The sequence below is a fragment of the Fusarium vanettenii genome, assembly GCF_000151355.1.
Source record: "Fusarium vanettenii 77-13-4 chromosome 9 genomic scaffold NECHAsca_27_chr9_1_0, whole genome shotgun sequence".
NCBI lineage: Eukaryota > Fungi > Ascomycota > Sordariomycetes > Hypocreales > Nectriaceae > Fusarium > Fusarium vanettenii.
Genome location: NW_003315858.1, coordinates 286632 through 311584, shown reverse-complemented (window position 1 = coordinate 311584; position 24953 = coordinate 286632). Strand labels below are relative to the sequence as shown.

At 51.9% G+C, this 24953-nt stretch overlaps 9 protein-coding genes across 9 annotated transcripts; 5 read left to right on the top strand and 4 right to left on the bottom strand.

Annotated features, from left to right (window-relative positions):
• Positions 1-112: 112 nt before the first annotated feature.
• NECHADRAFT_48151 (uncharacterized protein) lies at positions 113-4354 on the bottom strand (the record flags this gene model as incomplete). The annotated part of the gene is made up of 7 exons (XM_003043690.1): positions 113-2044; positions 2099-2956; positions 3024-3259; positions 3322-3739; positions 3839-3975; positions 4030-4140; positions 4222-4354. The coding sequence occupies 7 exons, from the start codon at positions 4352-4354 to the stop codon at positions 113-115; spliced, it is 3825 nt and encodes a 1274-aa protein (XP_003043736.1).
• A 1084-nt stretch (positions 4355-5438) lies between these two features.
• NECHADRAFT_47932 (uncharacterized protein) lies at positions 5439-7269 on the top strand (the record flags this gene model as incomplete). The annotated part of the gene is made up of 5 exons (XM_003043812.1): positions 5439-5663; positions 5739-5870; positions 5944-6184; positions 6247-6858; positions 6911-7269. 5 exons carry the CDS (start codon positions 5439-5441, stop codon positions 7267-7269), a joined length of 1569 nt encoding a protein of 522 aa, XP_003043858.1.
• Positions 7270-7623: 354 nt separating this feature from the next.
• NECHADRAFT_84424 (uncharacterized protein) lies at positions 7624-9759 on the bottom strand (the record flags this gene model as incomplete). Its single annotated transcript, XM_003043689.1, has 4 exons — positions 7624-8520; positions 8593-9413; positions 9470-9533; positions 9721-9759. The coding sequence occupies 4 exons, from the start codon at positions 9757-9759 to the stop codon at positions 7624-7626; spliced, it is 1821 nt and encodes a 606-aa protein (XP_003043735.1).
• An 824-nt stretch (positions 9760-10583) lies between these two features.
• Positions 10584-12024, bottom strand: NECHADRAFT_4083 (uncharacterized protein; the record flags this gene model as incomplete). The annotated part of the gene is made up of 3 exons (XM_003043688.1): positions 10584-10702; positions 10755-11729; positions 11796-12024. Coding segments are annotated over 3 exons (1323 nt in total), but the record flags the coding sequence as incomplete, so codon positions are not given.
• Positions 12025-13335: 1311 nt separating this feature from the next.
• On the top strand, positions 13336-14904 carry NECHADRAFT_1197 (uncharacterized protein; the record flags this gene model as incomplete). Its single annotated transcript, XM_003043811.1, has 6 exons — positions 13336-13737; positions 13786-13910; positions 13960-14041; positions 14092-14176; positions 14243-14617; positions 14678-14904. Coding segments are annotated over 6 exons (1296 nt in total), but the record flags the coding sequence as incomplete, so codon positions are not given.
• An 859-nt stretch (positions 14905-15763) lies between these two features.
• On the top strand, positions 15764-16727 carry NECHADRAFT_48248 (uncharacterized protein; the record flags this gene model as incomplete). The annotated part of the gene is made up of 3 exons (XM_003043810.1): positions 15764-16214; positions 16264-16417; positions 16475-16727. 3 exons carry the CDS (start codon positions 15764-15766, stop codon positions 16725-16727), a joined length of 858 nt encoding a protein of 285 aa, XP_003043856.1.
• A 514-nt stretch (positions 16728-17241) lies between these two features.
• Positions 17242-18643, bottom strand: NECHADRAFT_84420 (uncharacterized protein; the record flags this gene model as incomplete). The annotated part of the gene is made up of 9 exons (XM_003043687.1): positions 17242-17360; positions 17419-17519; positions 17579-17657; positions 17715-17826; positions 17891-17989; positions 18043-18160; positions 18215-18297; positions 18355-18452; positions 18511-18643. 9 exons carry the CDS (start codon positions 18641-18643, stop codon positions 17242-17244), a joined length of 942 nt encoding a protein of 313 aa, XP_003043733.1.
• Positions 18644-19291: 648 nt separating this feature from the next.
• On the top strand, positions 19292-21110 carry NECHADRAFT_95958 (uncharacterized protein; the record flags this gene model as incomplete). Its single annotated transcript, XM_003043809.1, has 7 exons — positions 19292-19365; positions 19428-19531; positions 19589-19692; positions 19743-19839; positions 19890-19952; positions 20008-21005; positions 21057-21110. 7 exons carry the CDS (start codon positions 19292-19294, stop codon positions 21108-21110), a joined length of 1494 nt encoding a protein of 497 aa, XP_003043855.1.
• A 1342-nt stretch (positions 21111-22452) lies between these two features.
• NECHADRAFT_48261 (uncharacterized protein) lies at positions 22453-24421 on the top strand (the record flags this gene model as incomplete). Its single annotated transcript, XM_003043808.1, has 10 exons — positions 22453-22573; positions 22666-22765; positions 22821-23044; positions 23093-23227; positions 23266-23476; positions 23530-23713; positions 23763-23832; positions 23888-24035; positions 24093-24208; positions 24273-24421. 10 exons carry the CDS (start codon positions 22453-22455, stop codon positions 24419-24421), a joined length of 1458 nt encoding a protein of 485 aa, XP_003043854.1.
• Between the last annotated feature and the right edge of the window lie 532 nt (positions 24422-24953).

Below are 24953 nucleotides of genomic sequence, written 5' to 3'. Positions count from 1 at the left end.
ACAAATAAAAAATTCATGGGGGGCACAGGTACACAATAGTATCGAGCCGTCCTTTTCTTTACTACTCTTAGCTGTGTGCCTACACCCACTCTATCTCCAACCCAAATGATTCCTACGCCTCCAGCTGAGCTGCGAGGAAGGCGTTGAAGCTTCCATTGGCCCTAGGCTGAAACTCGTTTCCCCTATGACCTTCTTGCCCGTTCACAGCGTCCTCTAGTCGACCCCAACCACCGCCACCAGGGGTGTGCACCACGAATCGATCACCATATGCCATATCCAATTGACCCCTAGGTCCGTAGTTCAGCCACGTGTACGTGCCGTCAGCCTTCTTCTGCGCCCAGTAGTTGGCTCCCAGGGCACCGGGCTCACCGCCCTCCATACCGTACGGCCGAGTCACTCTCCTTTCCGAAATCATGCTGAATGTGAGTGGCGCACGGCACTCAAAGTCGCGGACCACACCGCATCCGCCGTTGAACTTGCCTTTTCCACCGCTCCCCTCGCGGATAGAGAACTCCTGAACTAGGATTGGATAACGCTTCTCCAGGACCTCGATATCCGTCGTCCGAGTGTTGGTCATGTGCGTGTGCAGACCACTCGCACCGTGCCAAGTTGGCCCGGCACCGGCTCCTCCGGCGATGGTCTCGCCGTAGTTGTACGCAAAACCCGGGAGAGGTTTGCCATCTTGGCCAACACCACCACGGCCAAAGAATCCCATGCAGTTCATGCAGCCCTGCGAGGCAGCGGCGGCACGGAACGCCTTGAGAAGCAGATCTGTCACTCGCTGCGAGGTCAACGTATTGCCACAGCAGACTGCTCGTCCCGATGATGGGTTCAAGAAGGTATTCTCGGGGAGAATGACCTTGGTAGGCTTCAAACATCCTTGGTTGAGGGGAATATCGCTACCGATAAGCACTCTCATGACGTATATGAGCGCCGAGTAGGTAATGGCTGGTGGTGCATTCATGTTCGATAGCATCTCACACGTAGTACCGTGGAAGTCAAAGGTGCCAGTTCCCTCTTCGTCGATGGTGATTGAAACGCGCATTATGGAGCCGTTATCCATGTAGTCTTCTGCGGTCAATGGTTCGTCGCCGTACTTCTTCCGGGTCTCCTTAAGGTAGCTCCTCACAGCGACTTCGGCATTCTCCTTGATCTTCCTCATGTAGAAGTGGACCTGGTCTTTTCCATTGTCCGCCATCAGCGCCTGGATCAGGGCTGCACCCTTGTTGTTGGCGGCGATCTGGGCTTTCAGGTCCGAGATGTTGTCTTCCAGCCTTCTCGAACCTGTGCAACCCTCGTGAGTGCCAGGCTCGAGCAGGAGATCGCAGATGCCCTTCTCGTCGAACTCTTCATTCCTCACCAAGAAGAATGACCGAATGGACGCGCCTTCATGATACAAGGTGGTCGAATCTGGAGGCATAGATGTTCCGTTCAGGCCACCGATGTCCATGTGATGGCCTCTCGAAGCCGTGTAGAAGCAGACAGTCTTCCCATCGGCCTCGAAAACCGGGGTGATGACGGTGATATCGGGCAGATGCGTACCGCCACACTCGGGGTGGTTGGAGACTAGAACATCTCCGGGTCTCAGGTTGCCCTTGTGAAGCATATCCTGATATTTGACGGCGTAGCTCATGCTTCCCAGGTGCACCGGGACATGAGGAGCGTTGGCGACAAGTTCAGCGTCAGGGCCGAAGATTGCACAAGAAAAGTCAAGCCGTTCCTTAATGTTAAGGGAAAGACTAGTTCTCTGTAATGTGCGACCCATCTGCTCGGCGATGCTCATGAAACGATGGCTATAAACTGATAGCTGGATCGGATCAGCCACCAGCTCAGCCAGCCCCGTACTGACAACCCTGGTTTCCTCAAGTAGATCGATGACTAGGTGGGAGGTCAAGACAGACGCCTTCGAAGAAGGAACAACAATGATGGTCTGTGTTTTGTCGATGATGACGGCTGGGCCTTCAACCACGTCCCCAGTCTTGAGCTGCTCAACTAGAAAGACGGGAGTCATCTGGTAGCCCATTGGGGCAAAGTACACCTTGGACTGCGATGATCGTTAGTCGTCTGTCTTTTGAACACTGATGACCTGTCTTCTCACCTTTTTGATGGCATCAATCGTATTGACAGCCTTGAATGAGGTAGTTTGCAGCTCCATAGTGAGACGCTCATTGTCCTTGCTAACCTCAGTGCTAGCACCAACTCCTCGAACTCGAATGTCGTCAACAAGAACCTTTCTTGTGGCAGGGAACAAGAATGCCAGCTCTCTGAGATGCTCCTTCTCAAAAGCGGCCCTGTAGTCGTTGTCTGCGGGCTGAAGGATCATCAACTGGGTTTCTGTTCCCTCGTACCTAAGGTGCAGATAAACGTCGTATCGGATGGCCTTGTCTTCAACACCTTGAGACAAAAGGCTCTTCCAAACATCCAACTTGAGATGCTCTACCCTGGTTTGGATACTAGGCATAGACTCATCTGACAGGCCCTCGCTGCTTGGTTCCTGCATCTCTTGCACCACTTCTGCAAGGGCCATGCCATAGGCAGAGAGGATGCTGGAAAACTTGTGGATGATGGCGCGCTTGATGTCGAGCTTCTTTGCCAGCTCACAAGCATGTTGTCCACCTGCTCCACCAAAGACAGCCAGGTTGTGTGCCGCAGTATTGTGGCCGCGAGCCTCGGTGATGGCCCGAATAGGACGGCTCATGGCCTCGTTGGCGACGTCGATGAAACCGTTGGCCACCTCTTCTGGCGTCATGGAGCGTCCAGTCTCGTTGTTGATCTGACGCGTGAGCTCGGCAAGCTTCTCTCGGGCGATGGAAGCGTCGAGCGGCATGTCCTCCGTGGGACCAAAGATGGATGGGAAGTACTCCGGCAGCAACCGACCGAGCACAAGATTCGCATCCGTGACGGTCAGGGGGCCGCCCTTGCGGTAACATGCAGGACCTGGGTGAGCCCCTGCGCTCTGTAAGAACGATACTCGTTAGTCTGAAGAGTTCGCCTTCCAACTTGGGCTACTTAATTGGACTTACCTCTGGACCAACTTTGAAGAGTCCGTTTTCCCAGAACAGAATACTACCTCCTCCGGCTGCCACTGTGTTGACATCCAACTGAGGGCTCTGAATAGCAACGCCGGCTGTGGTAGTTTCGAAGACGTGCTCAAACTCGCCTCCATATCTAGAGACGTCGGTGGATGTGCCTCCCATGTCAAAGCCGACAACAGGAGTCTTCCCATCGTAGGACGTTCGTGCATATCCAACAACACCACCTGGAAGAAGAAGTTGACGAGGTTAGCGAATGTAACGAAGGAATCAACTTGGATAGACTCACCTGCGGGACCACTCAGGATGGCCTTCAAACCACTAAAGTATCTGTAGTTGACCAAACCGCCATCGCTCTGCATGAACTCGCACCTCACGCCGTCAAGGCTGCCGCCGTCGAAGCCCCTGGCAAAGGTTTCCACATAGCGTCGAATCTCTGGAGTAAGATATGCGTCTGCTGAAGCTGAGCTGCCTCGAGTGATCATCTTGATCATCTTGGCACCTACTCCAGATGAGGTCGAGACGTGAGTGAAGCCGAGTTCCGCCGCAATCTTGGCCACCTCATCTTCATGGCGAGGGTAGAGATACGAGTGAGCGAAGCAGATGGCCAACGCATCGATGCCACTCTGCTTGATGGCGGCCAGCTTTGACCTGACCTCGTCGTAGTCCAGAGGCTTGATGATGCGGAGTACATCCCCGGTCAAGCCCTCTACCAGAGTTGGAGCGACTTCCTCCTCCTGTATGTCAAGCTTGTCAGGCCCCTCCTCAAACCCCTCGATAGTGATGCGCTCATTGATCTCTACGACGACGTCATAAAGTGTCTCTGGCTTCCGATGGTCGAGTGCAAATAGCTTGGGGCGGGACTGGTGGCCGATCTCGATTAAATCGCGGAAGCCCTGGGTGACGACAAATGCATGCCTGGTACCCTTTCTCTCCAGGAGGGCTGAGACATATCTGTTAATCATGATGCTCTTCGTAGATGAGAACGCCCACGTACCATTTGTACCTACAGTCGTTCCCATGCGGATGGACTCGATGTGCTCCTTTGGGATTGACTGAGTTCGCGGAATCTTGACCTGAGTGACCTGCTCCACGACTCTTCGGATTCCTAACGCAGAGTCAATGGTGTTAGTTATTCACTTGACTCATGGGTGGCTGTCTTTTCTCTCTCGTTCTATACAACACGAACCTTCAGAGGGAGCATCGTCATAGTTGTCTGGGTCAACCGAGAGCAGCTTGAGGACAATGTCAGGTTGGCCGTCAACCGCTGCCCACACATCCGTGAATGTGCCACCGCGATCTAGGAAGGGAATAGTCAGCATCAAAAGGATGGACTATGCTCATGAGGATGCACCTATGGCAAATCTGATGCCCTTGGGCGTCGCAGCTGTGATCGAGTTCATTGTGAAGTGTTGTCCTGATGAAGAGATGATGGCTTTGATCATGAGACTTAATCTTCCGGGGGATCTGGACTACCTTTATATAGACCCGACTGCAAGATCAACCTTCTCAAACATGCCTCCGATATTGATTCCGAGATCAACACCTGCATGGCGGGGAGAGTGCAGTGAAGATGCCAGTCGAAACCGGTCAGGAAGGTCGATACGACGAGAGTCGCTATGCCATCACTGGACCGATAAGGTCGAGCGGACAAGAGGTTCCGACGCAGTGCTCATCTGCTCCAACAAGCCTCCTCACCGAGGATAATCCAGGGAATCCTTGACAGAAATGAGGCCATATCGCCTCCGCAATCTCTCTTCAAAAATACCAAGACTACCCCAGAGCCCAAGCGTTTAGTGGGCATTCTCGTCGCATCAACCTTCCGCAAGCCACCCACCCTATCATCATCTCTGACTCGCACAACTCCAACCCCCCGGGGCTTGGCATGAATCTGCGGCCTGATGCATGCCAAAGTTAGTGGGCCTCCTGCTCGCATCAACCTTCCTGAAGCTGCCCACCCTATCATCGTCTCTAGCTAGCGCAGCTCCCAGGCTGAGCATGGATCCATCAACTAACGTAAGTTAAACCCTTGCCCTAGATATAACGCCGAGGTTAGTGGGCCGCCACTCGTCGCATCAACCTTCCATGCGGTGACTATCCTATCATGACCTAGTTGCCTTTTGCTACTGTCAATCATGGAGTCCCCAACTTCCCCAGGCTTGGCACACCTCCGCAAGCCCGCAACCTTGTCAACATCCCGGATATGAGATACTCGCTATCTAGCTGTACCTACCTACACATGAGGACCAGATAGTCGACTTTTCGTGTATATAAGCCTTGGCTAGTCCTCATTCCAGCTTTCCTCACCAGTATCCCCTCAATCTCGATAAACACCTCTCCCGTTGCCATTCCCAGTTTTCTTCCCTCACTTCTTCTTCAAGACCATCTTATACTCAATTAGATCCAATGACTTCCAAAGAGACCAAGACGGAAGGCGGCAATGTCATTCAGCCCGTGGCGAGCACACAGGTCGTTACCAACGACGATGGCATCGACAAGGCCAAGGCGGATGCCTCTGGTGCCAATGATGCAGCAGCTCAGTTTCTGGCAACCGTTGGTCCGTTCCCTCCAATGACCTCCGAGGAGGAGAAGAAGCTGGTCCGTAAAATTGATCGTTGGATGATTCCCTTGGTACGTTGTCAACATTCTCCGATTCTCTTCTCGGCGGTCGAGTCCAGACAAGCTAACTTGAGCTCGTTCGCATAGCTGCTGTTTATGGGACTCTTTGCCGCTGTTGACAAGGTTCAGTTGGCTACTGGTGAGCTTTACGGCTTCAGCAAGGACACTGGCTTGGTCGGTCAGCAATACAGCTGGTTAGGCAGTATCCTGTCTCTCGGAGTATGTCTTTTCCCTCCTTCGCTCGCCTTCGCCTGGATGAGACGCTAACGAAAGATATCTTTCCCATCTATAGATGTTGGTCGGCATTTGGCCATCTACATACCTTATCCATCGTCTTCCGGCCGGTAAATACCTGGGTGGCTGCTCCATGTGCTGGTCCATCATGACCCTGTGCATTGCAGCTTGCCACAACTGGGCTGGGCTCATGGTTCTACGATTCCTGATGGGCTTCTTTGAAGCTATCATCAACCCCGGTGCTATTCTTCTCATATCTGTTTTCTGGAAGAAGTCAGAGCAGCCTATCCGCAACGGCAGTGAGTCTTTTCTTGTCTCCCTACAACCTAGCAAGCCACCTAACGAGCGAACCATCACCCAGTCATCATGACCGTCTTCTCGTCCGTGGTCAACGGATTCCTCTCCTGGCTCGTCGGCTTGATCCCCGAGGATGCACCCCTTGCTCGATGGCAATACCTCTACCTCCTCACGGGCTCAATGAACGTGCTCTACTCGATCTTCATGCTCGTATACCTGCCTGACTCTCCCATGAACGCCCGATTTCTCAGCGTCGAGGAGAGATGGCACGCTGTGCAGCGTCTCGCTGAGAACCGTACCGGCATTGAAGGCAACAAGTGGAAGTGGGATCAGGCCTTTGAGGCTGTCATGGATGTCAAGATCTGGATCATGTTTTTCTTCAACATCTCGGTCAACATCCCCAATGGAGGCCTCATCACTTTTGGGGCCATCATCATCAAGAACCTCGGATTCGATCCTCAAAAATCTGCCCTGCTCTCCATGCCCAATGGTATCATCTCGTCTATTTCGGGCTTCATAGCCTCCTACTGCGCTGCAAAATGGGTCGGCCGCCGTACCTTTGTTGTCATGATTTCCATCTGTTTCCCCCTTCTTGGAACAGGACTCGTCTACGGCCTCCCAAGATCCAACATTGGAGGCCAGCTATTTGGACTGTACATGATGTATTGCTACTGGGGTATGTCTCTCTGCGTATGATCCTGAACACAGCTCACAACGCCTTTCAACAGCCCCATACGTCGCTGCCATCTCCCTCCCTCAAGCAAACACGGCTGGCAGCACAAAAAAGGTTGTAACCTACGGTATTCTACTCCTAGGCTACGGCACAGGCAACCTCATCGGGCCCCAGACCTTCCGCGCCAGCCAAGCCCCCGCGTACACTGGTGGCACTATTGCCATGCTGGTCTGCTATTGTACGGCTATGTTGCTCATGCTCGTCTACTTCCTTGTAGCTTCTTTGGAGAACCGCATCAAGGACCGCAAGTACGGCTCTGCGCTCAAGGTCGACGAGGGCAATCTCAACGCACTGTTTGACGTTTACCAGGACCTGACCGATAAGAAGCAGGAGGACTTTAGATATGTACACTAGATGTTGCGGGGCAGTCGTATAGTACAGTTCATACACTATGGGTGGGTAGTAGGACCCATTGTGTAGGCGTATTCACAGCTACCAAGGTGTAAGGGGAGGTGCAAGTGGTATCGATGAGAATAAGCATGACCATGGGAGTGACCAAGAAAATGGCAGGCAGAGGCTAGCTCGTGGATACCGTACCTAGTTAGCAGCTTGAGAAAGAGTCTGTTCATGATATGTTCTTTATTATAGTTGCAGCCCGGCCCTTGATCGGTTAATTGAGCCCGAAGATCGATAAAGAGTCTGTTAATTATTGCCTGATCTGAATCTTCCGGGGCTCTTGAAGCTTTTATTCCCTTCCTCTAGCCTCGCTTAGCACAAGCTCAAACCCTCACCTCCAGCATCAACAATATCTCTCCAGCCGCCGACATGTTCTGGTCCTCTCAAGTCCCTGATCTTCCAGACTGCCTCTACAACCTCTCTCGCTATTCTGACATTTTCTAGCTCGCGAGTACGCTGTAGACTGACCAATCTCTCGAGAATAAACTTCCTGGCTGAATCGCCATCACCTTGACCGATACCCATCGTGCCTACGATGAAAAGTGTCCAGAGTAGGGCATGAGATCGAAGAGATATTTTGGGGATGAGGGCAAGGATCTGTCCCGTTATGCGACTGATTGGGGAGTGGCCGGGACATAACCTATCGACCCTAAAATAGAGATAGATCAGGGCAGATAGACGGCGAGTCTCGGCAATGTAGGCTAGCTCCTCCATGGTGCTCGAGCCGCGAGTAGCATAGCCTGGTAGATCTGATTTTTCAGGCGGAAGATGTTGTATCAGACCGTGGAGCTTCCTTTCGATGCTGTCGCGGTGTTCCTTGGGGGTTGCCGGGTGTTCTTGTTTAACGTCGTCTGCAGCCTCCAATAATTGGTCGCGAGAACCATAAGTTTGAGATTGCTTTCCCGTGGCAAGATCCGAAATACTCGAGATCAAGTATATCAGCTCGTGCGAGCACCCCAGTAGCGAATCGATGATGGTCATATCAATGTCAAGCTCAGGTGGGAACCATTGCATTGGCTGGCCATCATGAGGGTCAGATAGGGCCGAGGTCGTACGCGACAAAGCCTCGTGCTGAGCAAAGTAGGCAAAGAAGAACCTGTACAGTTCCTTCTGACCGGCTGACAAGTGTGCTTGGATGGGTAACCGACTCGAAAGGTTGCGAGCGCAGCGAAGGTGTACACGCCATGCAGAGGCACTATCATGGGAGATCTTGAAGGACAGAATGGCGTCAGAAGATGATGTTCATGACAAACCGTGGAAGGAGTTCGAAGCTGGACTTACATCAAAAAAGGTAAGCATCACGAGCGTGGAGATGACCTGCTCCCAGTCCACCGAGGACTCTCGCCTGCTCTGAAGCCGACCCATCTCGGCCTGAAATGCGCGGAGTGCCTTCCCCCTGTAAATCCAGATATCTTTCCTGAAGCGGGTGTCGTTGAGTAGCGAGAGCTGATGCGATGCGACCGCCATGACCATGTTGAAGAGCGGCTTGTTTAGACCGGACATGCAAATAGGGAGCATGGTTCTTGCAAAGGGATTGTCTGCAGACCAGGTTGTACATCGGGGGCTGACTCCATAGGTAAAATAGTCGAGCAAATACATCTCGTTGTCTCCTAGAGTGAGAGGAGGTGGGTTTCGAACGATGGGCCAGCTGGATGTCGGGCTACCCCATGTTGCTACCTGGGCCTGGTTCGTCGGTATCAGCGGCGACGTGTCGAAGCCATTCTCTTCGAAAATGCTGACATCTCGGACATCACCCAAGCACTGATTACTTCTAGGCAGTCTCTGAGTAGTTGTGGCCAGGGGATCTTCAGGTTCCGAGCAATGTCCTTTCTGGATACTGGGAGAAGCGAATGCCGCAACGGCTGGCGACGGGCTGGATTGCGAGTAATCTGACGCCTCGTCCAACGTTGAATCACCCCGAACGCCACCTTCATCTAGCTTTTGTTTGAAGTCCTGGCACGTGGTGTTCAAGAACATCCATTCGTGGGTCGGCAGAGCCAAGCCACCAACTCGTCCATTCTGCGGTCCTAAAGGCCAGTCAGGTTTGAAGTTGCCTTCATGCTGCCTCTGATTCGATATACCCCCTTCTTTGGACCACAAGCCTAAAAAAAGATATGCGTGAGCTTCCCGCATGTGCAGTTCATGGTGTCCAGCTTACCTGATCGACCGAAAGCTATACCTCTAGAGAAGGCTTCTTCGCGCCAGAGCAACCTGATGCCATACTGACAGGACAGGTTCAAACGCTCACAGGCGTTGCATATTGGTCGAGCCTCTGCTTATGGCGATCAGTCCGAGTACATGCATGGCGGGAGTTGAGACCGTATTACCATTGCATCTCACTTTGCGTTCTATGACGACTCCAATCAGTCTTCCGAAATGCTGACAAGTCAAGTCAACGCCGCCACTCACCTTTGCAGGGCCAGCAACCAGTTCGCCGTCGCTTGCCATTGCGTCGTATATCTTTGTTAGCTTCCATGCTAAGATGTGAGGGTGTAAAACTCGAGCTGTGGTAGGTGACGTAACTACAGATTCATGGAGCTGGGTGGTTTCGAAGGAGTGAGGGTTCATGTCCTCCCCTTTATACCGCGATAGCAGCACCTCACTAACGTTAGTGACAGGGGTTCCCCGCATTCTGAGATAACACTACAACGTCCACTCCAAGATGACACCAGTCGGCCACCGATAAGGTTCTCAATCGAGTCCATCCCGAAGCTGACTCGCCTAGTGCAGGCGCTGACTTGGCACAATCGAGCATCACCCTCATGAACTTGGTCACCATTCCAAACGAAGTCATCAACCACCATAATATTGTATTTAAACATAGTCTTAACGTATATTGGTATTGAATAGTATCATCATGACCATGCACAGACCACTGAATTTTCAGTCCTCGATTCATGACTCGGGACTGTGCGGCGACGACGCCAAAGAGCGTCCTCGACGACCTGACCACAACTCTCCCTGCCGATGCCGGACGAGAAGTTTAATTTACTGCTTGGGCTGTAGCATCGCTTGTAGTCTGTCATTTCATTTTCGTGCAAAGACTAACGGCTATCTGTTACGGCCATTCCAAACCCCGCTTACACAATGAAGCATTCTCAGCTTCCGTCACGCACAGGCCGAATACCGACAGCTATCAACACCGCTGTCACCACACCCTCTACATTGTCCGACGAACCATTTGTTCTAGGAAAGAAGTGGAAAGAGAAGAATATCACTGTACTGTGCGTCCTCGCTCCCTAGATCTTCGAGGTCGGCTTGATCAATGTTGACAGCTTGTCGATTCTCTCCTGGTCAAACGCGAAGCATTCAGGTAGACCAGTGTCGGCCCAAGGTTTGCCCAATATCATCTGGGCTACACCAGGTGCACAAGTAAAGATTCGCGCCATGCCTTTGTAGAATATTAGCATTGCTCGCTGGTGTGATGGAATGGGGAAACTGACCATGGCCGTTGAATCCAGCGCAGACAAACTGACCTGGCTTGCCTGGGACGGACCCCAAGAAGGGAATTTCATCATTGGTGAGACCAACAATGCCGTTCCAAGCATGAACAAGTCCCTCGCCGTACTTGGCCTTTTCGAGACCGGCATCCGGCAAGAGAGCCTTCAAGTGCGTAAAGGCGTCTTGCTTGATGGCGTCGTTGAAGTATGTGTCGTCAATCGTTCGGATGCCCTCTATGACGCTCTTGGGGAGCGCGGGATTGGGGAGCGAACATCCCAGGATAACGGTGCCGTCGCTTTGGCGTTGGATAATCGAGTAGTAATGGTTCAGGGAGTATCGGAGAGAGTAAGTGCTGGTCAGCACCTTGTTGCCGGTTAGAGAAGGGACAGGGACAATGGCGTGGGCCTGTCCGCGATACGGGATGATATGAGGTGCGAGCTGCGGCAGGAGGTGTCCCGTGAAGGCATTCGTGCAGTAGACGACTTTGGGGGTCGTGATGACTCCTCGAGGAGTCTGGATATCCCACAGTTGAGGCTGCCCATCTCTTTGGCTACCCAAGTACTTGGTGACGGCGGCAGCTGGACAAAAGGTGTACAGTTGTGCGCCCTTCTCGATGACAGCATCCAGCAGCCATTGAGCCAGCTTCGCCGGATGACTTGAGCCCGCCGGCCACTCATAAGCTGCCAGAACGCCGGCGATGCGGGTCTTGTTTGTTGCCTCCTCGCCGGTGTAACGTCGAACGTGCGAGACATCACCGCCAGCGGCCTTGAAGGCCTCGTAGTTTCTCCTGTCGTGTTCGGCAAACTCGGGCGACATGCAGCATTCGAAGGTCGTGGTGTAGTTGAAGTCGCAGGGGACATTGTGCTCGCGAACAAACTGGTTCACCTTTTCAAGAACGATTCGCTCGTTGGCAAGAATCTTTACGGCTTGCTCTTTGCCGTGGTGTCTTGCATACGTCTCGAAGCCCCGGAATGCGTCTAGCAGGTGAGTCGACCGTTAGTGGATCCATGCTACCAGACCAGAACGAAATGTCATATCCTTACCAGGCCTGACGTGACCAGCATTGCGAGAACTGGCACCACTGGCAGCCTCACGAGCCTCGAGAAGGACAATGTCTTTGCCGGGGACGCCGGCCTGTATCAGCTCATAGGCGAGCAACCCCCCAGCAATGCCAGTGCCAATGACGACGTAGGGCGAGGTCGACGGGACGGGCTGATATCGATTCGACTCGAGGTGGCGGTAGGTTCGAGTAGTCTGCTGCCAGAAACTCAGACCAGGGTCCCTGATGGGTGGCCCACGCTTGCGAGATTCAGGGGTGTTGACACGAGCGGCGAGAACGCCCACGTCGGATTCGGAGGCCATGTTTGTTCAAGGTAAAGGATTAAGGATGGGGAAATCAGATAAACTAGCAGACATATGCATTTGAGTGGTATGAGAAGAATTTCCAAGCTCATCTTTATAAGCATTCAAGACAAATTTCTGTATCTGAAAGCGATGTGCCCAGGGAGACGAGGAGCAGGTCGTTTGACCACATCGGCCGCTACGGCGTGGCGCCGACTGGTGCCCAAATTACAGGTTAGACGTAGCGTTGTGCCACATCGGCGGCAGGTCCGTAGCGGCCGATGTGGGTTTCTTTAGCCCGTTTACAAGGTTGTATCATTATCTCCTACAGGGTTAGTACACAATCGGCCACTTCAGGGAGACGTACCGTATGCTGTAGCTATGCAACCAGTACAATAACAAAATTTCTTCGCCGACATTTACAGGCCCAAGCTGTTTTGCATTCGTTTAATTCCATTTCCTTCACCTCGTACGTTTTTCCAAAGAGATGAGGAGGGACTACCCCACTGTTCAGTCTGATTTATCGCGAAAAGAACCATGCCGACGACTCCCAAGACCTCCTCTTCGGCCGCATCCCACAAGCGATCGACTCAGGCGTATGTACTGTCCCCTGACCATCCGGAACGAAGATTGGACTAAGACATTGCAGGTGCATAAGATGCAGAAATCGAAAGACAAAATGCAGTGGAGAATCTCCTTGTCGGACTTGCCTCCTAGCGCGCAAAGAGTGCGTGTATCTCGAGGTCCTGAAGCAGGTCAAAGTATCAGAGCAGTAAGTTCAAATCCTTTCCTACTCAGATAAGACTGTATTGAAGGGTCAGGTATCTCTCCCATCTGCAAGCTCAGCTGGTCTCTCGAGAATGTAAGTAAAGATCCTTAGTTCCACTGATCGTTGTTGACTCGTTGTTCAAGCTGCCCGGACTGAAACTAATATCGGGTCGACATCCAGCATAGTATCACCGCTCACCGGCACCGATGGAGCTTCAGAAGATATCCATAATCCTCTGGAGCAGGAGGTGGCGCAGCTAAGCATCAGTCCCTCGGGACAACGCCGTACGTTCCATCCGAGTCTTGCTTCCATACCTACAAATCATTAACGCACAGTTAGGCTATTTAGGGACTTCCTCTTCCATAAACCTTGGTCTAAGATTTCATAATATGGTCAAAACATTCCAGCACCAAGATGACGGGTTTGATCTCCAGATAGAGTGTCCAACCTACAGCGACGTCGCATGGCCGACTAGGCGGCCGTCGGTGTCTCCGCTTCCTCAACTCCCTCCCTACGAACACGCGAAGCAACTATACGCTGCCCAGTATGCCTACATTGGCAGCATATTCTCCTTTCTCAGCCCTACTGTGTTTGGCGAGCACATGCATGAGATTTATTCCAAGCCCCTGGATCTCACCGATCGACAAAACTGCTTGATCTACTGCCAGGTTCTTCTCATGTTTGCCTATGGGCAGATGTACTCGATCAACCAGTGGACCGGAAATGATGGTCCCCCTGGGTTTTCTTATTTTATGCAAGCGTTGGAATTGCTGCCGGATATCCATGAAGAGGGTTCTGTACTTCTTGTTGAAGTCTTGTCACTCGTAGGATACTTTATGCAGAATCTGAACCGACGAGATGCTGCATTTTCATATGTAAGTCGTCAAATCCGAGCATGGTTTGTTATGCCCACATCAAGACAGATTGGATTGGCTCTGCGAATGGCTATATCGCTCGGGCTACATCAAGAAGTCTCAGACCCAACACTAGATGAGACGGAGCGAGAGCATAGGCGACGACTCTGGTGGTCCGTCTATAGTATGGATAGGTAAGTCTCTCTTGACGCTCTTTTAAGGTCCCTACGCTTAACCATCCAGAATCATCTGTGCCAAATCTGGCAACCCCATCACGATCGCCGACGGGGACATCGGTGTCCGCTACCCTTCTACAATGGCACGAGTCGCACGACTATCTCCCATCACTGCAACTAGACCTAACAAATGTTTTAGACTGGAATAGAACCTGAAGGCTCTTCCGTTGCGGTCCTATACCACTACACCAAGCTTTCCCGAATTCTCGGCAACATCATGGAGAGTCCGTTATGTTCTCCTTCTGTTCCCTCTACTCTCACCTCTCTAACTAAAAAAAAACACCGCATAGACGTCTACCGCAAGTCTCGCAAAACCGGCTCCAACCTCGTCGAATCAGTTCAAACGATCATGGGTGACCTGGACCTGTGGCTGCGCAACCTGCCCCCCCAACTCCGGCTCGACTTCAACAAACCGGTCAAAAACATCTCGCGGGAATCCGTCAGCATGTTCTTGCACTACTACCAATGCATCAACATGACCGCAAGACCCCTCCTCTTTTACGTTGTGCAAAAGCGCCTACAGGACCTAGGTCGCAATGGCACGACGACGGCCGATTGGCGCGATGGGCTCTCGCATACCACCACCGTCGTCATCGAGGCGTGTATTTCCGCCGCATGCGCTTCGACTACCATTTTAGCCGCGGCTGCGGAACAGGATCTCGTCGGTTAGTTCTCCCTGGCTTAACATTGCTTGCTTCCGCGGCTGATATGCCCCATCTGATTAGCAACCTATGGCTTTATGGACGGCGATGACGCCTTCTCCGCGGCGTTAATCCTGGTCATGGTTGACGTTGCCTTTCCGCCTACGCCCCGTGAACATGAAGCCATGAACCAAGCGCTAGATATCCTGCGCGGCATGGCCGGTCGCGGCAACGGCCATATAGGCGCTCGCAGACAGTCGCTGCTCAACCTCCAGACCATGATCAACAAAATGCCGTCCGCTAGCCCAGCCACGCCTACAACAACATCAGCGCTCGAAGCAGGCTTCGATCCGCTGCTATCAGGTCCAGGGGATGTTTTGACTGGTTGGAGTGATGGCTGTGAAGCGAGCACTGGAATCGGTAGCATCAGGGATGGTGAAGGGAGTGGGAGTGGCGTCGCAGGGATCTTCCCTCCGTTAGACCCAAGCCCGGCGTTCAACCTCCCGTTTTCGGACCTAGGCACCACAATGGAGGATATGAATCTGTGGGAAGAGGTCTACGGGAACATGGATGTGAGCATAGATTTCGATTGGAACGAGGCCGCGAGGATTGCCAATGCGTATGGTGAAGAAGGGGGGGATTTTTAACAGGGGTAGTGACCTGGGTATTCTTCAGGGGCCGGCTCTACAAGTAACCTAAGTGCTAGTTACTCGGGTGTATTCCAACTACTGATGCTTTTACTTGCGCGCCTTGTGATGTTGAATTAGCTCGCCGTGTCGTGTGCCTCGGTGTGTTGACATTGTGTTCTTTGTTATAGTTGAAGCCTGGCGCTTGATGTGTTAACTAAGCTAGAAGATCGTGTGCCTCGGCATCGGTCGTGCTTCCCGATCTCTCCTATCTTAATCACGCCAAGGCTGTTGATCCAGGATCATCACAGCCTATCGGCATTATTGTTTGTAGGACACAAATCGGGTCGACATCCCGATCAACAGAGGAGCGGTCCTTGACGGACGCACAGACGGAGTCCAAGCCCTATCCTATCGGCTTGGATTTGAGACTATATATCGTTAAGAGAGGGGACATGTCCATGAGCTGATATGAACCATCGAGTCGGCTTTTCTCTTCTCTATTAGCCATCTAGAGGATCCTTTACTGGGAATATCACATACCATGGCAACTCAAAACGGAAAACCATCCAATCCAACCCCCAGCTACGTTGCATCGGAAGGCTCTGTCCTGTATGCCAACCGTGTGTTGTACACCCGCATCGCAGAGACAACAGCACGTAAGATTGTCCAAGACTTCATAGTCCCAATCAGGAGCGGAAGAGCCTGGTGTGTTCCCGCCGGACACATCTGCCGCATCAGCACGCCCGAAGGTCCTCAGGTCGGCGATTTAAACATCTGGAATCTGCAGAACCCGAGGGAGAAGTTCTGGGCAAGCAGGACGAAGCAGTTGCATGCCGCCCACGTGTCAACTTTCGACAGGCTATGGAGTTGTTTGCCCTTTTTGCGGCCGATGGTCACAATTATAGGTGACTCGTTGGGCGGGGACAAGTATGGGACTGATGCTGTGGGAGGGAGGGTGCATGATTTACTGGGCACCAGGTGTGATCCTTACGGTAAGTTGAGTCCCGGAATATGACGAACTTGATGCTAATGACCAGTTAGTGAACAAGATGCTGACCGGTCATGACTTTGACTATCATTGTCATTCGAATCTTACAAGGGCGATTATGCCTTGGGGACTAACTGAATATGATGTCCATGATGTGATCAATCTTTTCCAGGTCACGGGGCTAAACAGGGATGACAAGTACTTCATGTAAGATTTCTCTATTGGGCGCTGTTCCCATGTCTATAAACTGACGGCAATTGATAGGCGGCCATGCCCGGCAAAGCCTGGAGACTACATTGAGTTCTTCGCTGAGATCGATGTCCTCATGGGTTTATCCACTTGCCCTGGTGGTGATCTCTCGGCCTGGTCCTTTGGGGGTGGCGCGGACGATATGCTGGCTACATGCCGTCCGCTCAGGGTGGAAGTCTGGGAGATCACAGACCAGACAGTTCTGAAGGATTGGGAATCTTCTGAGCCGCCGGCATATAAGGGGCTCCACGGGATTGAATTGTCTTAATTGTAGAAATCTAAAGAGGATAGAGGATGTCAGTGCTCCCTTTCGGGTCAGGGTCCGCGCGTAAATGCAGCTCTTTTTCTAGACATCTTCACTCGTTCACGCCTCGATATGAAAGATACGGGTCAGCATGGAATAATTGAAATCACGCCACGGCACCCAGCCTTCTAGCTGAATGTCGGTCCTGACAGGAGTATTGGCATCGAAAACAATCGAGTCTAAGTTGACAGAGCCATCATACCTCGTCAGAACTTGGAGAGTGGTCGGGGTCTTTCACGTATGATGGTAAATTGATGCTTCACGTGAGATTCGGTGTGACTTTAAAGGACAGGAGAACACAAGCAATACATAGAGATCAAAGTCATCCACAAGGATAACCCTGCCTTCCAACAAATACATAGATGGAGTCGAGGCGCAGCAGCAAAGCTATTGTCCCTAGCTACCTCTCTATGATTGAGCATTCATTCACGAATGATTCAAAGTCCAAAGCTACCGCCCTGCAAGGATAGTACATGACTTAGACCGACCCCTGTGTAGCAGCAGTACCAAACTTGCCCATGCCATTACCGTCCTTCTGCAAGTATTCAGCAGGACTCTGGTGATCGTCCACATATCCAACACCGCCAACAGCCTTGTCTAATGAGAGGGTCAGCTCACTCATCGTTCCGGACACTTTGTGTGGGCATCCTCTTACAGTAGCCGGCTAGCCTAAGGATATCGTCAGGCAATTTACGAGCAACCTCGATAGGCGTGGAGAGGACCTCATACTGATCCTGGCGAAAGTAATCTCGCTGGCTGTGAAGGGAATCAAGATTTAGCAACAGCCATGTCAAGGAGGCAGGTCAAATGTTTACCCAAAGACAGCAAACAAGGTCCGCAGAGCATCGGGGTCGGTCTTTTCGCACTTGTTTTCCCCAGCACCGTGGTAAGTGGCTGTGGAAAGAGTGAATGAGCGGTAAGCATGCAAATTTCTGGCCAGGGGGGACTCACAGCCGAGAGTGAAGAGTGCAGATCCAGCTTCCATCTCCGCGTACGTGCACTCCTCGGCCTTGGGCGCGCGGTCAGGGCCCCAGAGGTGACTTCCGGGGATGACGGCAGTGGCCTGAAGCCAGCCAAGAGGGGTCAGTCAGTGTCTGGATGAAAGACAGCCATTGGATCAAACTTACGCCATTCTTGTAGGTGCACTTGGATCCTGCAATCAAACAGCCGACCATGGGAGTAAAGAGGGGGTCGTTGGCATCGCGGGTCTGGTAGTTGACGTCGTCCTGCGTGTTCAGCATTACTTGGGCATGCTCTCTCAAGCAATCGGATAGCTTACTCTATGCAGCGGCTGCGACTCGGCTCCTGGCACAAGGCGAATCGCCACGGTTGATGAAAGTATGTATCCGCTCTTTTTGCGATCCAGATGGTCGCCTGTGTACGCCTCGAACTCTCCGCTGGGGCTCTACTTTAGCTTCATCACTTGGCTTGAGGCATCTGAATCAGCTTACTTCAAGAAGCGCGCCATGATACCTTGCCAGACGGGGAGGCGAATGATCTTGACAATCTGGTCTGGCGTCTTAGACAAGAGACCCTGTGACACACGTTAGATTGATCAACAGAAGTGACGGAAACGCTGCACTGCACGCACGTAAACACGCTGCGAGCCCTCCGGAAAGAAGTCGGCGCCGAACTCCCCGTGGGTTGATTTAGAGTTATATAGCTTGCGGCCGGAGAAGAATGGCTCGACTATTGAATAAATTAGCTGCTTTGTGCATAGAGGCTACTTGTCAACTCCAGTACTCACTGGCATCCATCGACTCCTTCAAAAGCTCAGGCTCAAGAAAGTTGGAGACGATGACCCCGCCATCTCGGACGATGATGTCCAAGATCTTCTCAAGGGGCTCAGAGGCGGAGATGGTGACGAGCGAGGGAACCATTGCTGGGTCTTGGGTCAAGTTTGGATAATAGATGAGAGGCGGCAGGAACAGGAGGTGATGCGCTGATGGCCTAATGCTCAGGGGTGATGAATGTCAGTCATATAAGGTTCACTAGGTAATATGAATCCACCTTGATCGGCCGTGGTGTCCGGTGCTATGTATTTTGATCGGGAGTAGCTGCCGATCAGATTGGGATTGATCGGGAGTCGCATCTAATGCAGTCTCTTCTGATTGGGATGGCTTCCGAGGCGATCGGTTTGATCGGCCGCGGCTTCGAGGGCTAGTTGACATGAGACTTGTCTTAAGGGGTGGACCTTTTCCTTTTATTCGATGGATGAAGGACAAAGGTGCATAGTTGATTAGAAGAATACGCTGCTTTCGTCTCTCATACTCTTCCATCACGATATTACAATGGATCGTTCCGTCAGTTCTCGCAATGACACCAAAGACCTTGATAAAAGTGAAGTTGGGGAATTAACCACGGTGAACTCACTGGGGATTGGACAAGTGGCCATGGTGAGTTGGTTCCTTCGTTTCTACGTATTGATCAAGGCTGATTTTCTCTTTTACGCGGTATAGGCGACCGAAATTCCTCAGTCCTCGGGCACTGAACCCAAGCCAGATGGAACAGACCTCGACACGGAAATCATGCACGCAGTAAACCATCGCCGACTAAAGCCCAGACAGATTCAGTTATTTGCCATTGCCGGATCCATCGGAAAGTGCGTCACTGGGGAAATAGGATACTGCTAGCTGTGGTGCTAACGACCCCTTTTTACTACAGCACTCTCTTCGTGGCTATTGGCAACGGTGTTCTTTCCGGGCCTCTCTGCCTTTTACTTGCCTTTATCTTCTGGGCCAGCGTCATCTGGTCTATTGCCCAATGCCGTAAGTTGAAAGCCCTCCGCAGCCAGCTTTCATCCACATGCTGACGTTCGTATATAGAGACCGAGATAATCACCCTGTTCCCTGTAGATGGGGCTCCCCTTCGTCTAGCTGGCCGCATGGTTGATCCCGCTCTCGGTGTAGCCGCCGGCTGGAATTACTTTGTGCGTAGAGATTTCGGTGCATTGTGCAGTTTCTGGCTAACAAGCGACAGTTCATAATGACATCCTACGTCGTCTTCGAAGCCACCGTTATCAACACAGTCGTCGAGTACTGGGGCTATGACAAATCCCCCGCCATCCTCATATCTGGTAGAGTAGTCAGCATCCAGAAGCCTGATCAGCATTTAACTAGTCTACAGTCTCGTTATTCTTCTTCTTCGCCATCAACGTCTACCGGGCAGATCTCTTCGGAGAAGTTGAGTGTAAGCAAGATTTGGCACTCCTATTGTCGCTCCGCTGACTGTTGACTCTTTCTAGTCTGGATAGCTTTGGGCAAAGTCATGCTTGTTATCGGCCTCATGTTCTACACCTTGGTTACCATGCTGGGAGGGAATCCCTTGCACGATCGCTTTGGCTTCCGGTACTGGAAAGACCCTGGCGTATGGGCCGGGGCCACCCCAACCACACGGCTGCAGTCCTTTGTCAACGCTGTCAACGTCGCTGGCTATTGCATGGGAGGGCCCGAGTATATTTCAATGATTGCTGGCGAGTCCAAAGATCCTCGGCGAACCATGCCGCGAGCCTTCAACACCATCGTCACGCGGCTTGTTGTCTTCTTCATTGGCGGCGCCCTCTGTGTCGGTATCCTCGTCCCGTACAACGATGAAACTCTAACTGGCGGCTCTGCTAAAACATACACCGGCGCATCCCCGTACGTCATCTCCATGGAACGCCTGCAGATTCCGGTCCTGCCATCGATCCTTACTGCCGCTCTCATCACGTCCATGATATCGGCCGGCAATTGTTTCACATTCAGCGCCTCGCGAAGCTTGCATGCTCTGGCTCTGGAGGGGCAGGCACCAAAGTTCCTGCGTCGGTTGAATAAGAATGGCGTCCCCTACATGGCCGTCATTGTCGTCATGCTCCTATCTTGCCTGGCCTATCTGGCTCTGGGCTCCAGTAGTGCCCAGGTACTCAATTGGATTCTGAACTTTGGCACTGCTGGCGCCATGTTCAACTGGTGCATCATGGCCATGACATGGATTCGCTTCGACGCTGCCATCAAGGCGCAGGGCCTCGACAGGAAGACGCTTCTCCCCTCCATATCGCGGTTCCAGCCCTTTGCAGGCTACTGGGCTTTCTTCTGGGCTTTCCTCTTCCTCTGGCTGCAGGGATACACCGTATTTCTAAAGGGCAACTGGAAAGTCTCTACCTTCATATTTAACTATGGCATCATTGCTTTTGCCGCCGCTCTTGGTCTCGGCTGGAAGATCATCAAACGCACGCCATTTTACCGCAGCGAGGACGTTGATCTCGTATCGGGCCTCCAGTTCTTCGATGCCCTTACTGAACACTACCGACAAGAGCGCGAGGGTGCACCAGTGACGGTCAAGGATAAGCTCCTTGCCAAGCTTTTCTAAGGGTACTTGATGATATGGAATGGATAAAGCCCGAGTCTTTGCTCAGACGTGAGCAGTCGGCGATCATCATCATAGCATCCAATGCACTCATTAGTTTATATAAGGCGACGTCATGGTTTGATAGCTTCCTCCCTATAAAATTGCGCCCGAGCTAGGTAATTCGAGATCGATACACGAGCTTTTTATGAAGTAGCAGGAAACCTAAAACCCTAGAGTTGCCCAGATATGCAATGTTGATGATGATAGCAAACATTCAGTTCCCACCGGCTTCGCCGGTTCCCTTCTTTTGCTGGCTACATTTCCAATTTGACCGTTGTGTGCAACAGACTCGACAGCCTGTCCACTCTGAACTGGCTGAACTGGAAACACCCAAGCAGCCCAGTCTCATTCCATGAACCTCCCAGGATCATCTTTGCAACTCCTAGTGCACTGGTGAAGAGGCAAACCAGGCCTGGAAGATGGAAAGGAAGAAAGAAAGTTAGTGACTAGGATTTGCGCCCATGTGCTTGGACGCTGTCGCCCACAACCACTGAACGAGCTTGGCCCGGTGACTCGAGCCCGCGGGCCACTTGTATGCAGCTGGCACATTCGTGACCCCTGTCTTGTTGGCCGCTTCCTCGGATAGGTACTTGACGTGCGAGACATCACCGCCGGCTGCGCAGAAGCCCTTAAAGTTCTTCCTTTCGTACTAGACACATACGACTAATGGGCGCCGCATCGGCGGACGCTACGGCGATGCCACCGACGGCTAGTTCCCTGCAACAAAGCGGGACTGCAGGGAGCACGAACGAATAGAAAGAAGTGGCAAGGATAAAGAGGAGCCACATCGGCCGCTACGGTCTTGATACCGGTTCCAGCAGGTTTGCTCGCTGAAGTCGCTGCACAATTTTGAGGGGCTGATGCAACATCACAAGGGTTTAATACTGCATGATAAAGAATAAACGTTACTGAATCGCACGGATAGTAACCGATTGGGTTGGTTAGGTCTGGGTAGCCGAGTATCATATCCGAAGAGGCTTGACTCGTGTGCTCGGTCGATACTAGCCCTCGTCTACACACACAGACAGGCCCCCAATCCCGACGTGTCTAGACCGACAGGCATCTTACCCCGGATTCCCCAGATAACATCCTCATATCTCATCTACTCGGCCCAGATCCATGATAAAAGAAACGACTCGACCCGACATCCCCTCCAACAATTACCTTGACGGTACGCCTTGAGTCTCTTCCTTCAAATCGAGTCATCGAGACCACACCCCGAGTCTTACACACCGTGTGCTACTTCCTCCCCCTTGACACAGCGCCCAACATTTGCTTGCTCCCTTGGCAAATCTCAAAAACAATGCTCGGCTTCAGTCGTTTCAAAGTCCCATCGGCATTGGCACCTGCCGGGTCGAAGCAGGAGAGGAGCCTTGTGAGGAGGCTCGATATGTTCCTCTTGACTTTTGGCTGCTTTGCTCAGAGTGAGTAGATTCTGATGCCCTCTTTCAATTGGTTCAAATGACTGACGTTTATAGTCATCAAGTATGCATACTCTGTGGGTTCTGATAAAAAGTAACTAATGATTTCAGGTCCTTGGATCAGTCGAATATCCAGAACGCCTATGTCTCGGGCATGAAAGAGGACTTGCACCTCTGGGGCAATGAGCTGAACTAGTATGCGCGGCACGGCTCTCTCGCAGTTTCTCTAACGCTAACATCTTCTTCCCAGCTTCACAACCTACTTCAACATCGCTTACTGCGTCATGCTCATCCCCTCTCAGATCATCATCACCTACGTCCGACCCAGCGTTTGGCTGCCCTCCCTCGAAGTTGTCTGGGGCGTCATCACGGGATTGTCCGCCATCACCAAGAATGCGAAGCAGGTCTACATTCTCCGTGTCTTCCTGGGGCTGTGTGAGAGCACGGCGTACCCTGGAATGATCACGCTGTTCAGTACGTGTACTCTCATCGAGTATGGTATCCCTCGGCTAACAACTGTAGTGTCGTGGTACACCCCTCTTGAGATGGCAAAGAGAATCGGCTTCTATCACTCGTGTCAAGCAATTGGGCAGATTATCTCTGGCGCGATGCAGGCAGCTATCGTCAAGTCGTTGGAAGGACGACACGGCCTGTCAGGTTGGAGGCATGCTACCACACTCAATTTGAGGGGACAGAACTGACCAAGCAAAATAGATGGCTATTTGTTGTCAACGCAATCATCACTGTGGTTCAAGGCGCCGCGGGCTACTTCATGATCCCCGATTACCCCAACAACCCGAACCCCCGCGCAATCTGGTTCAAGCGAACTCATGCAGAGCTTGCTATGCATCGACTTGATAGGGAGGGCCGCGTCGACATAAAGCCAATCACTTGGGCTGCTGCCAAGTACCTATATCCCCCGCCTACGTTGTACGGAACAGGTAGCTGATTCTTGACAGACGCACGTTTACCAACTGGCTGGTCTATGTCATCACCGTCATGTACATTGCCATGGTCGTTGGAACATTGGGCTACAACTACTTCAACTTGTTCTTGAAAGCTCTGACGAACAGCGACGGAACGCGTAGATGGTCCACTGAGGAGGTCAACCTCATCCCGATCGGTGGTAGTGTCATCACGGTTGTTTTTGGTCAGTCTTGCTGTAAATCCATCGTTGCGTTTAGCTAACCAGCATGCAGTATGGATCTGGGCCTTCTTGTCTGATATCCTGAAAACGAGATGGGCTCTGATTGTCACTCAAGGTACCCAGCTGAAAAGTGTCTGCCATCATTGGATATGCTAATAAATCTGTCTTAGCCGGCATTGCCGTTATTGTGGGAATCATCCTGACCATTTGGACAACAAACCCCACCGGAACACCGGTTTCGTCCGCATACGCCGGCTACTTTCTGTCTACCCTTTCGCTTGGTACCGCGCCGCTCGTATGGACGTGGCTTTCTGACCTGTAATTACCCTTGACTCGTTGCGGAAGGCCGGAGACTCTAACTAGACTGTGTTATAGTGCCCCTCAAGAACCTGAAGAGCGATCTCTTACCGTTGGTGTCGCCATCGCGGGTTACTACGCAGTTTCAGCATGGAGTCAAGTTCTCGTCTGGCCTGCTAAGCAAGCCCCTTACTGTAAGCAACTTTGCCTGGTGGTCAGCGACTTTTTTGGATCCTTGCTCATATCGATACTTTTTAGACAAGCATGGCTGGCAGTCGTCTATTGGCCTTTGCAGCTTTGTTATCATTGTGGCCGTCACCTTGCGCGTGATTGAGCTGAAAGTCATCCTAGTAAGTCTGGTGACACAGAAGCGCTCTCTAGAGCACCTGACTAATGTATTTCCCTAGCCTAAAAGGGACAACGCTATTGAGGGCACCGAGGAAGGAAGAAATCGTGCTAGCAAAGATGAGGAAGACGTAAAGGAGCCGTCCAAGGCGAGTGTCGAGTGTCCCTGAAGAGTCTGGTTCACTACTAGCTCAAGGCAAGGCAAGAACGAAACGGGGCTCACAGGTTCAAAGATGTCTATCCTAACGATCTATACGACTCTTTCTGGGTAAGATTCTTGTCCAAAGAATAACACAGAGTAGCTCGGTAGATAAATGTACTTGCGGTGATTAAATCCTAAGACAGTTGGCAGGCTAGAGTTGGGTTTGTCTACATGTTTATCTACAATTGATAACGGACTCTCCTTGTGCTTGTCATTATGATTGCTTGAGATAGTAACAAAGACCCATCAGCCACAATAGCAAAATACACAGTTATTGATGCATGACGACGTCAAACCCCGACATGGTAAAGCATCGTGGCATATGTACCTAGGGTAAGGTACACCCTCGGGAAATAATGAGTGATGTCGCACTTCTAACTCAGTTTGAGGAA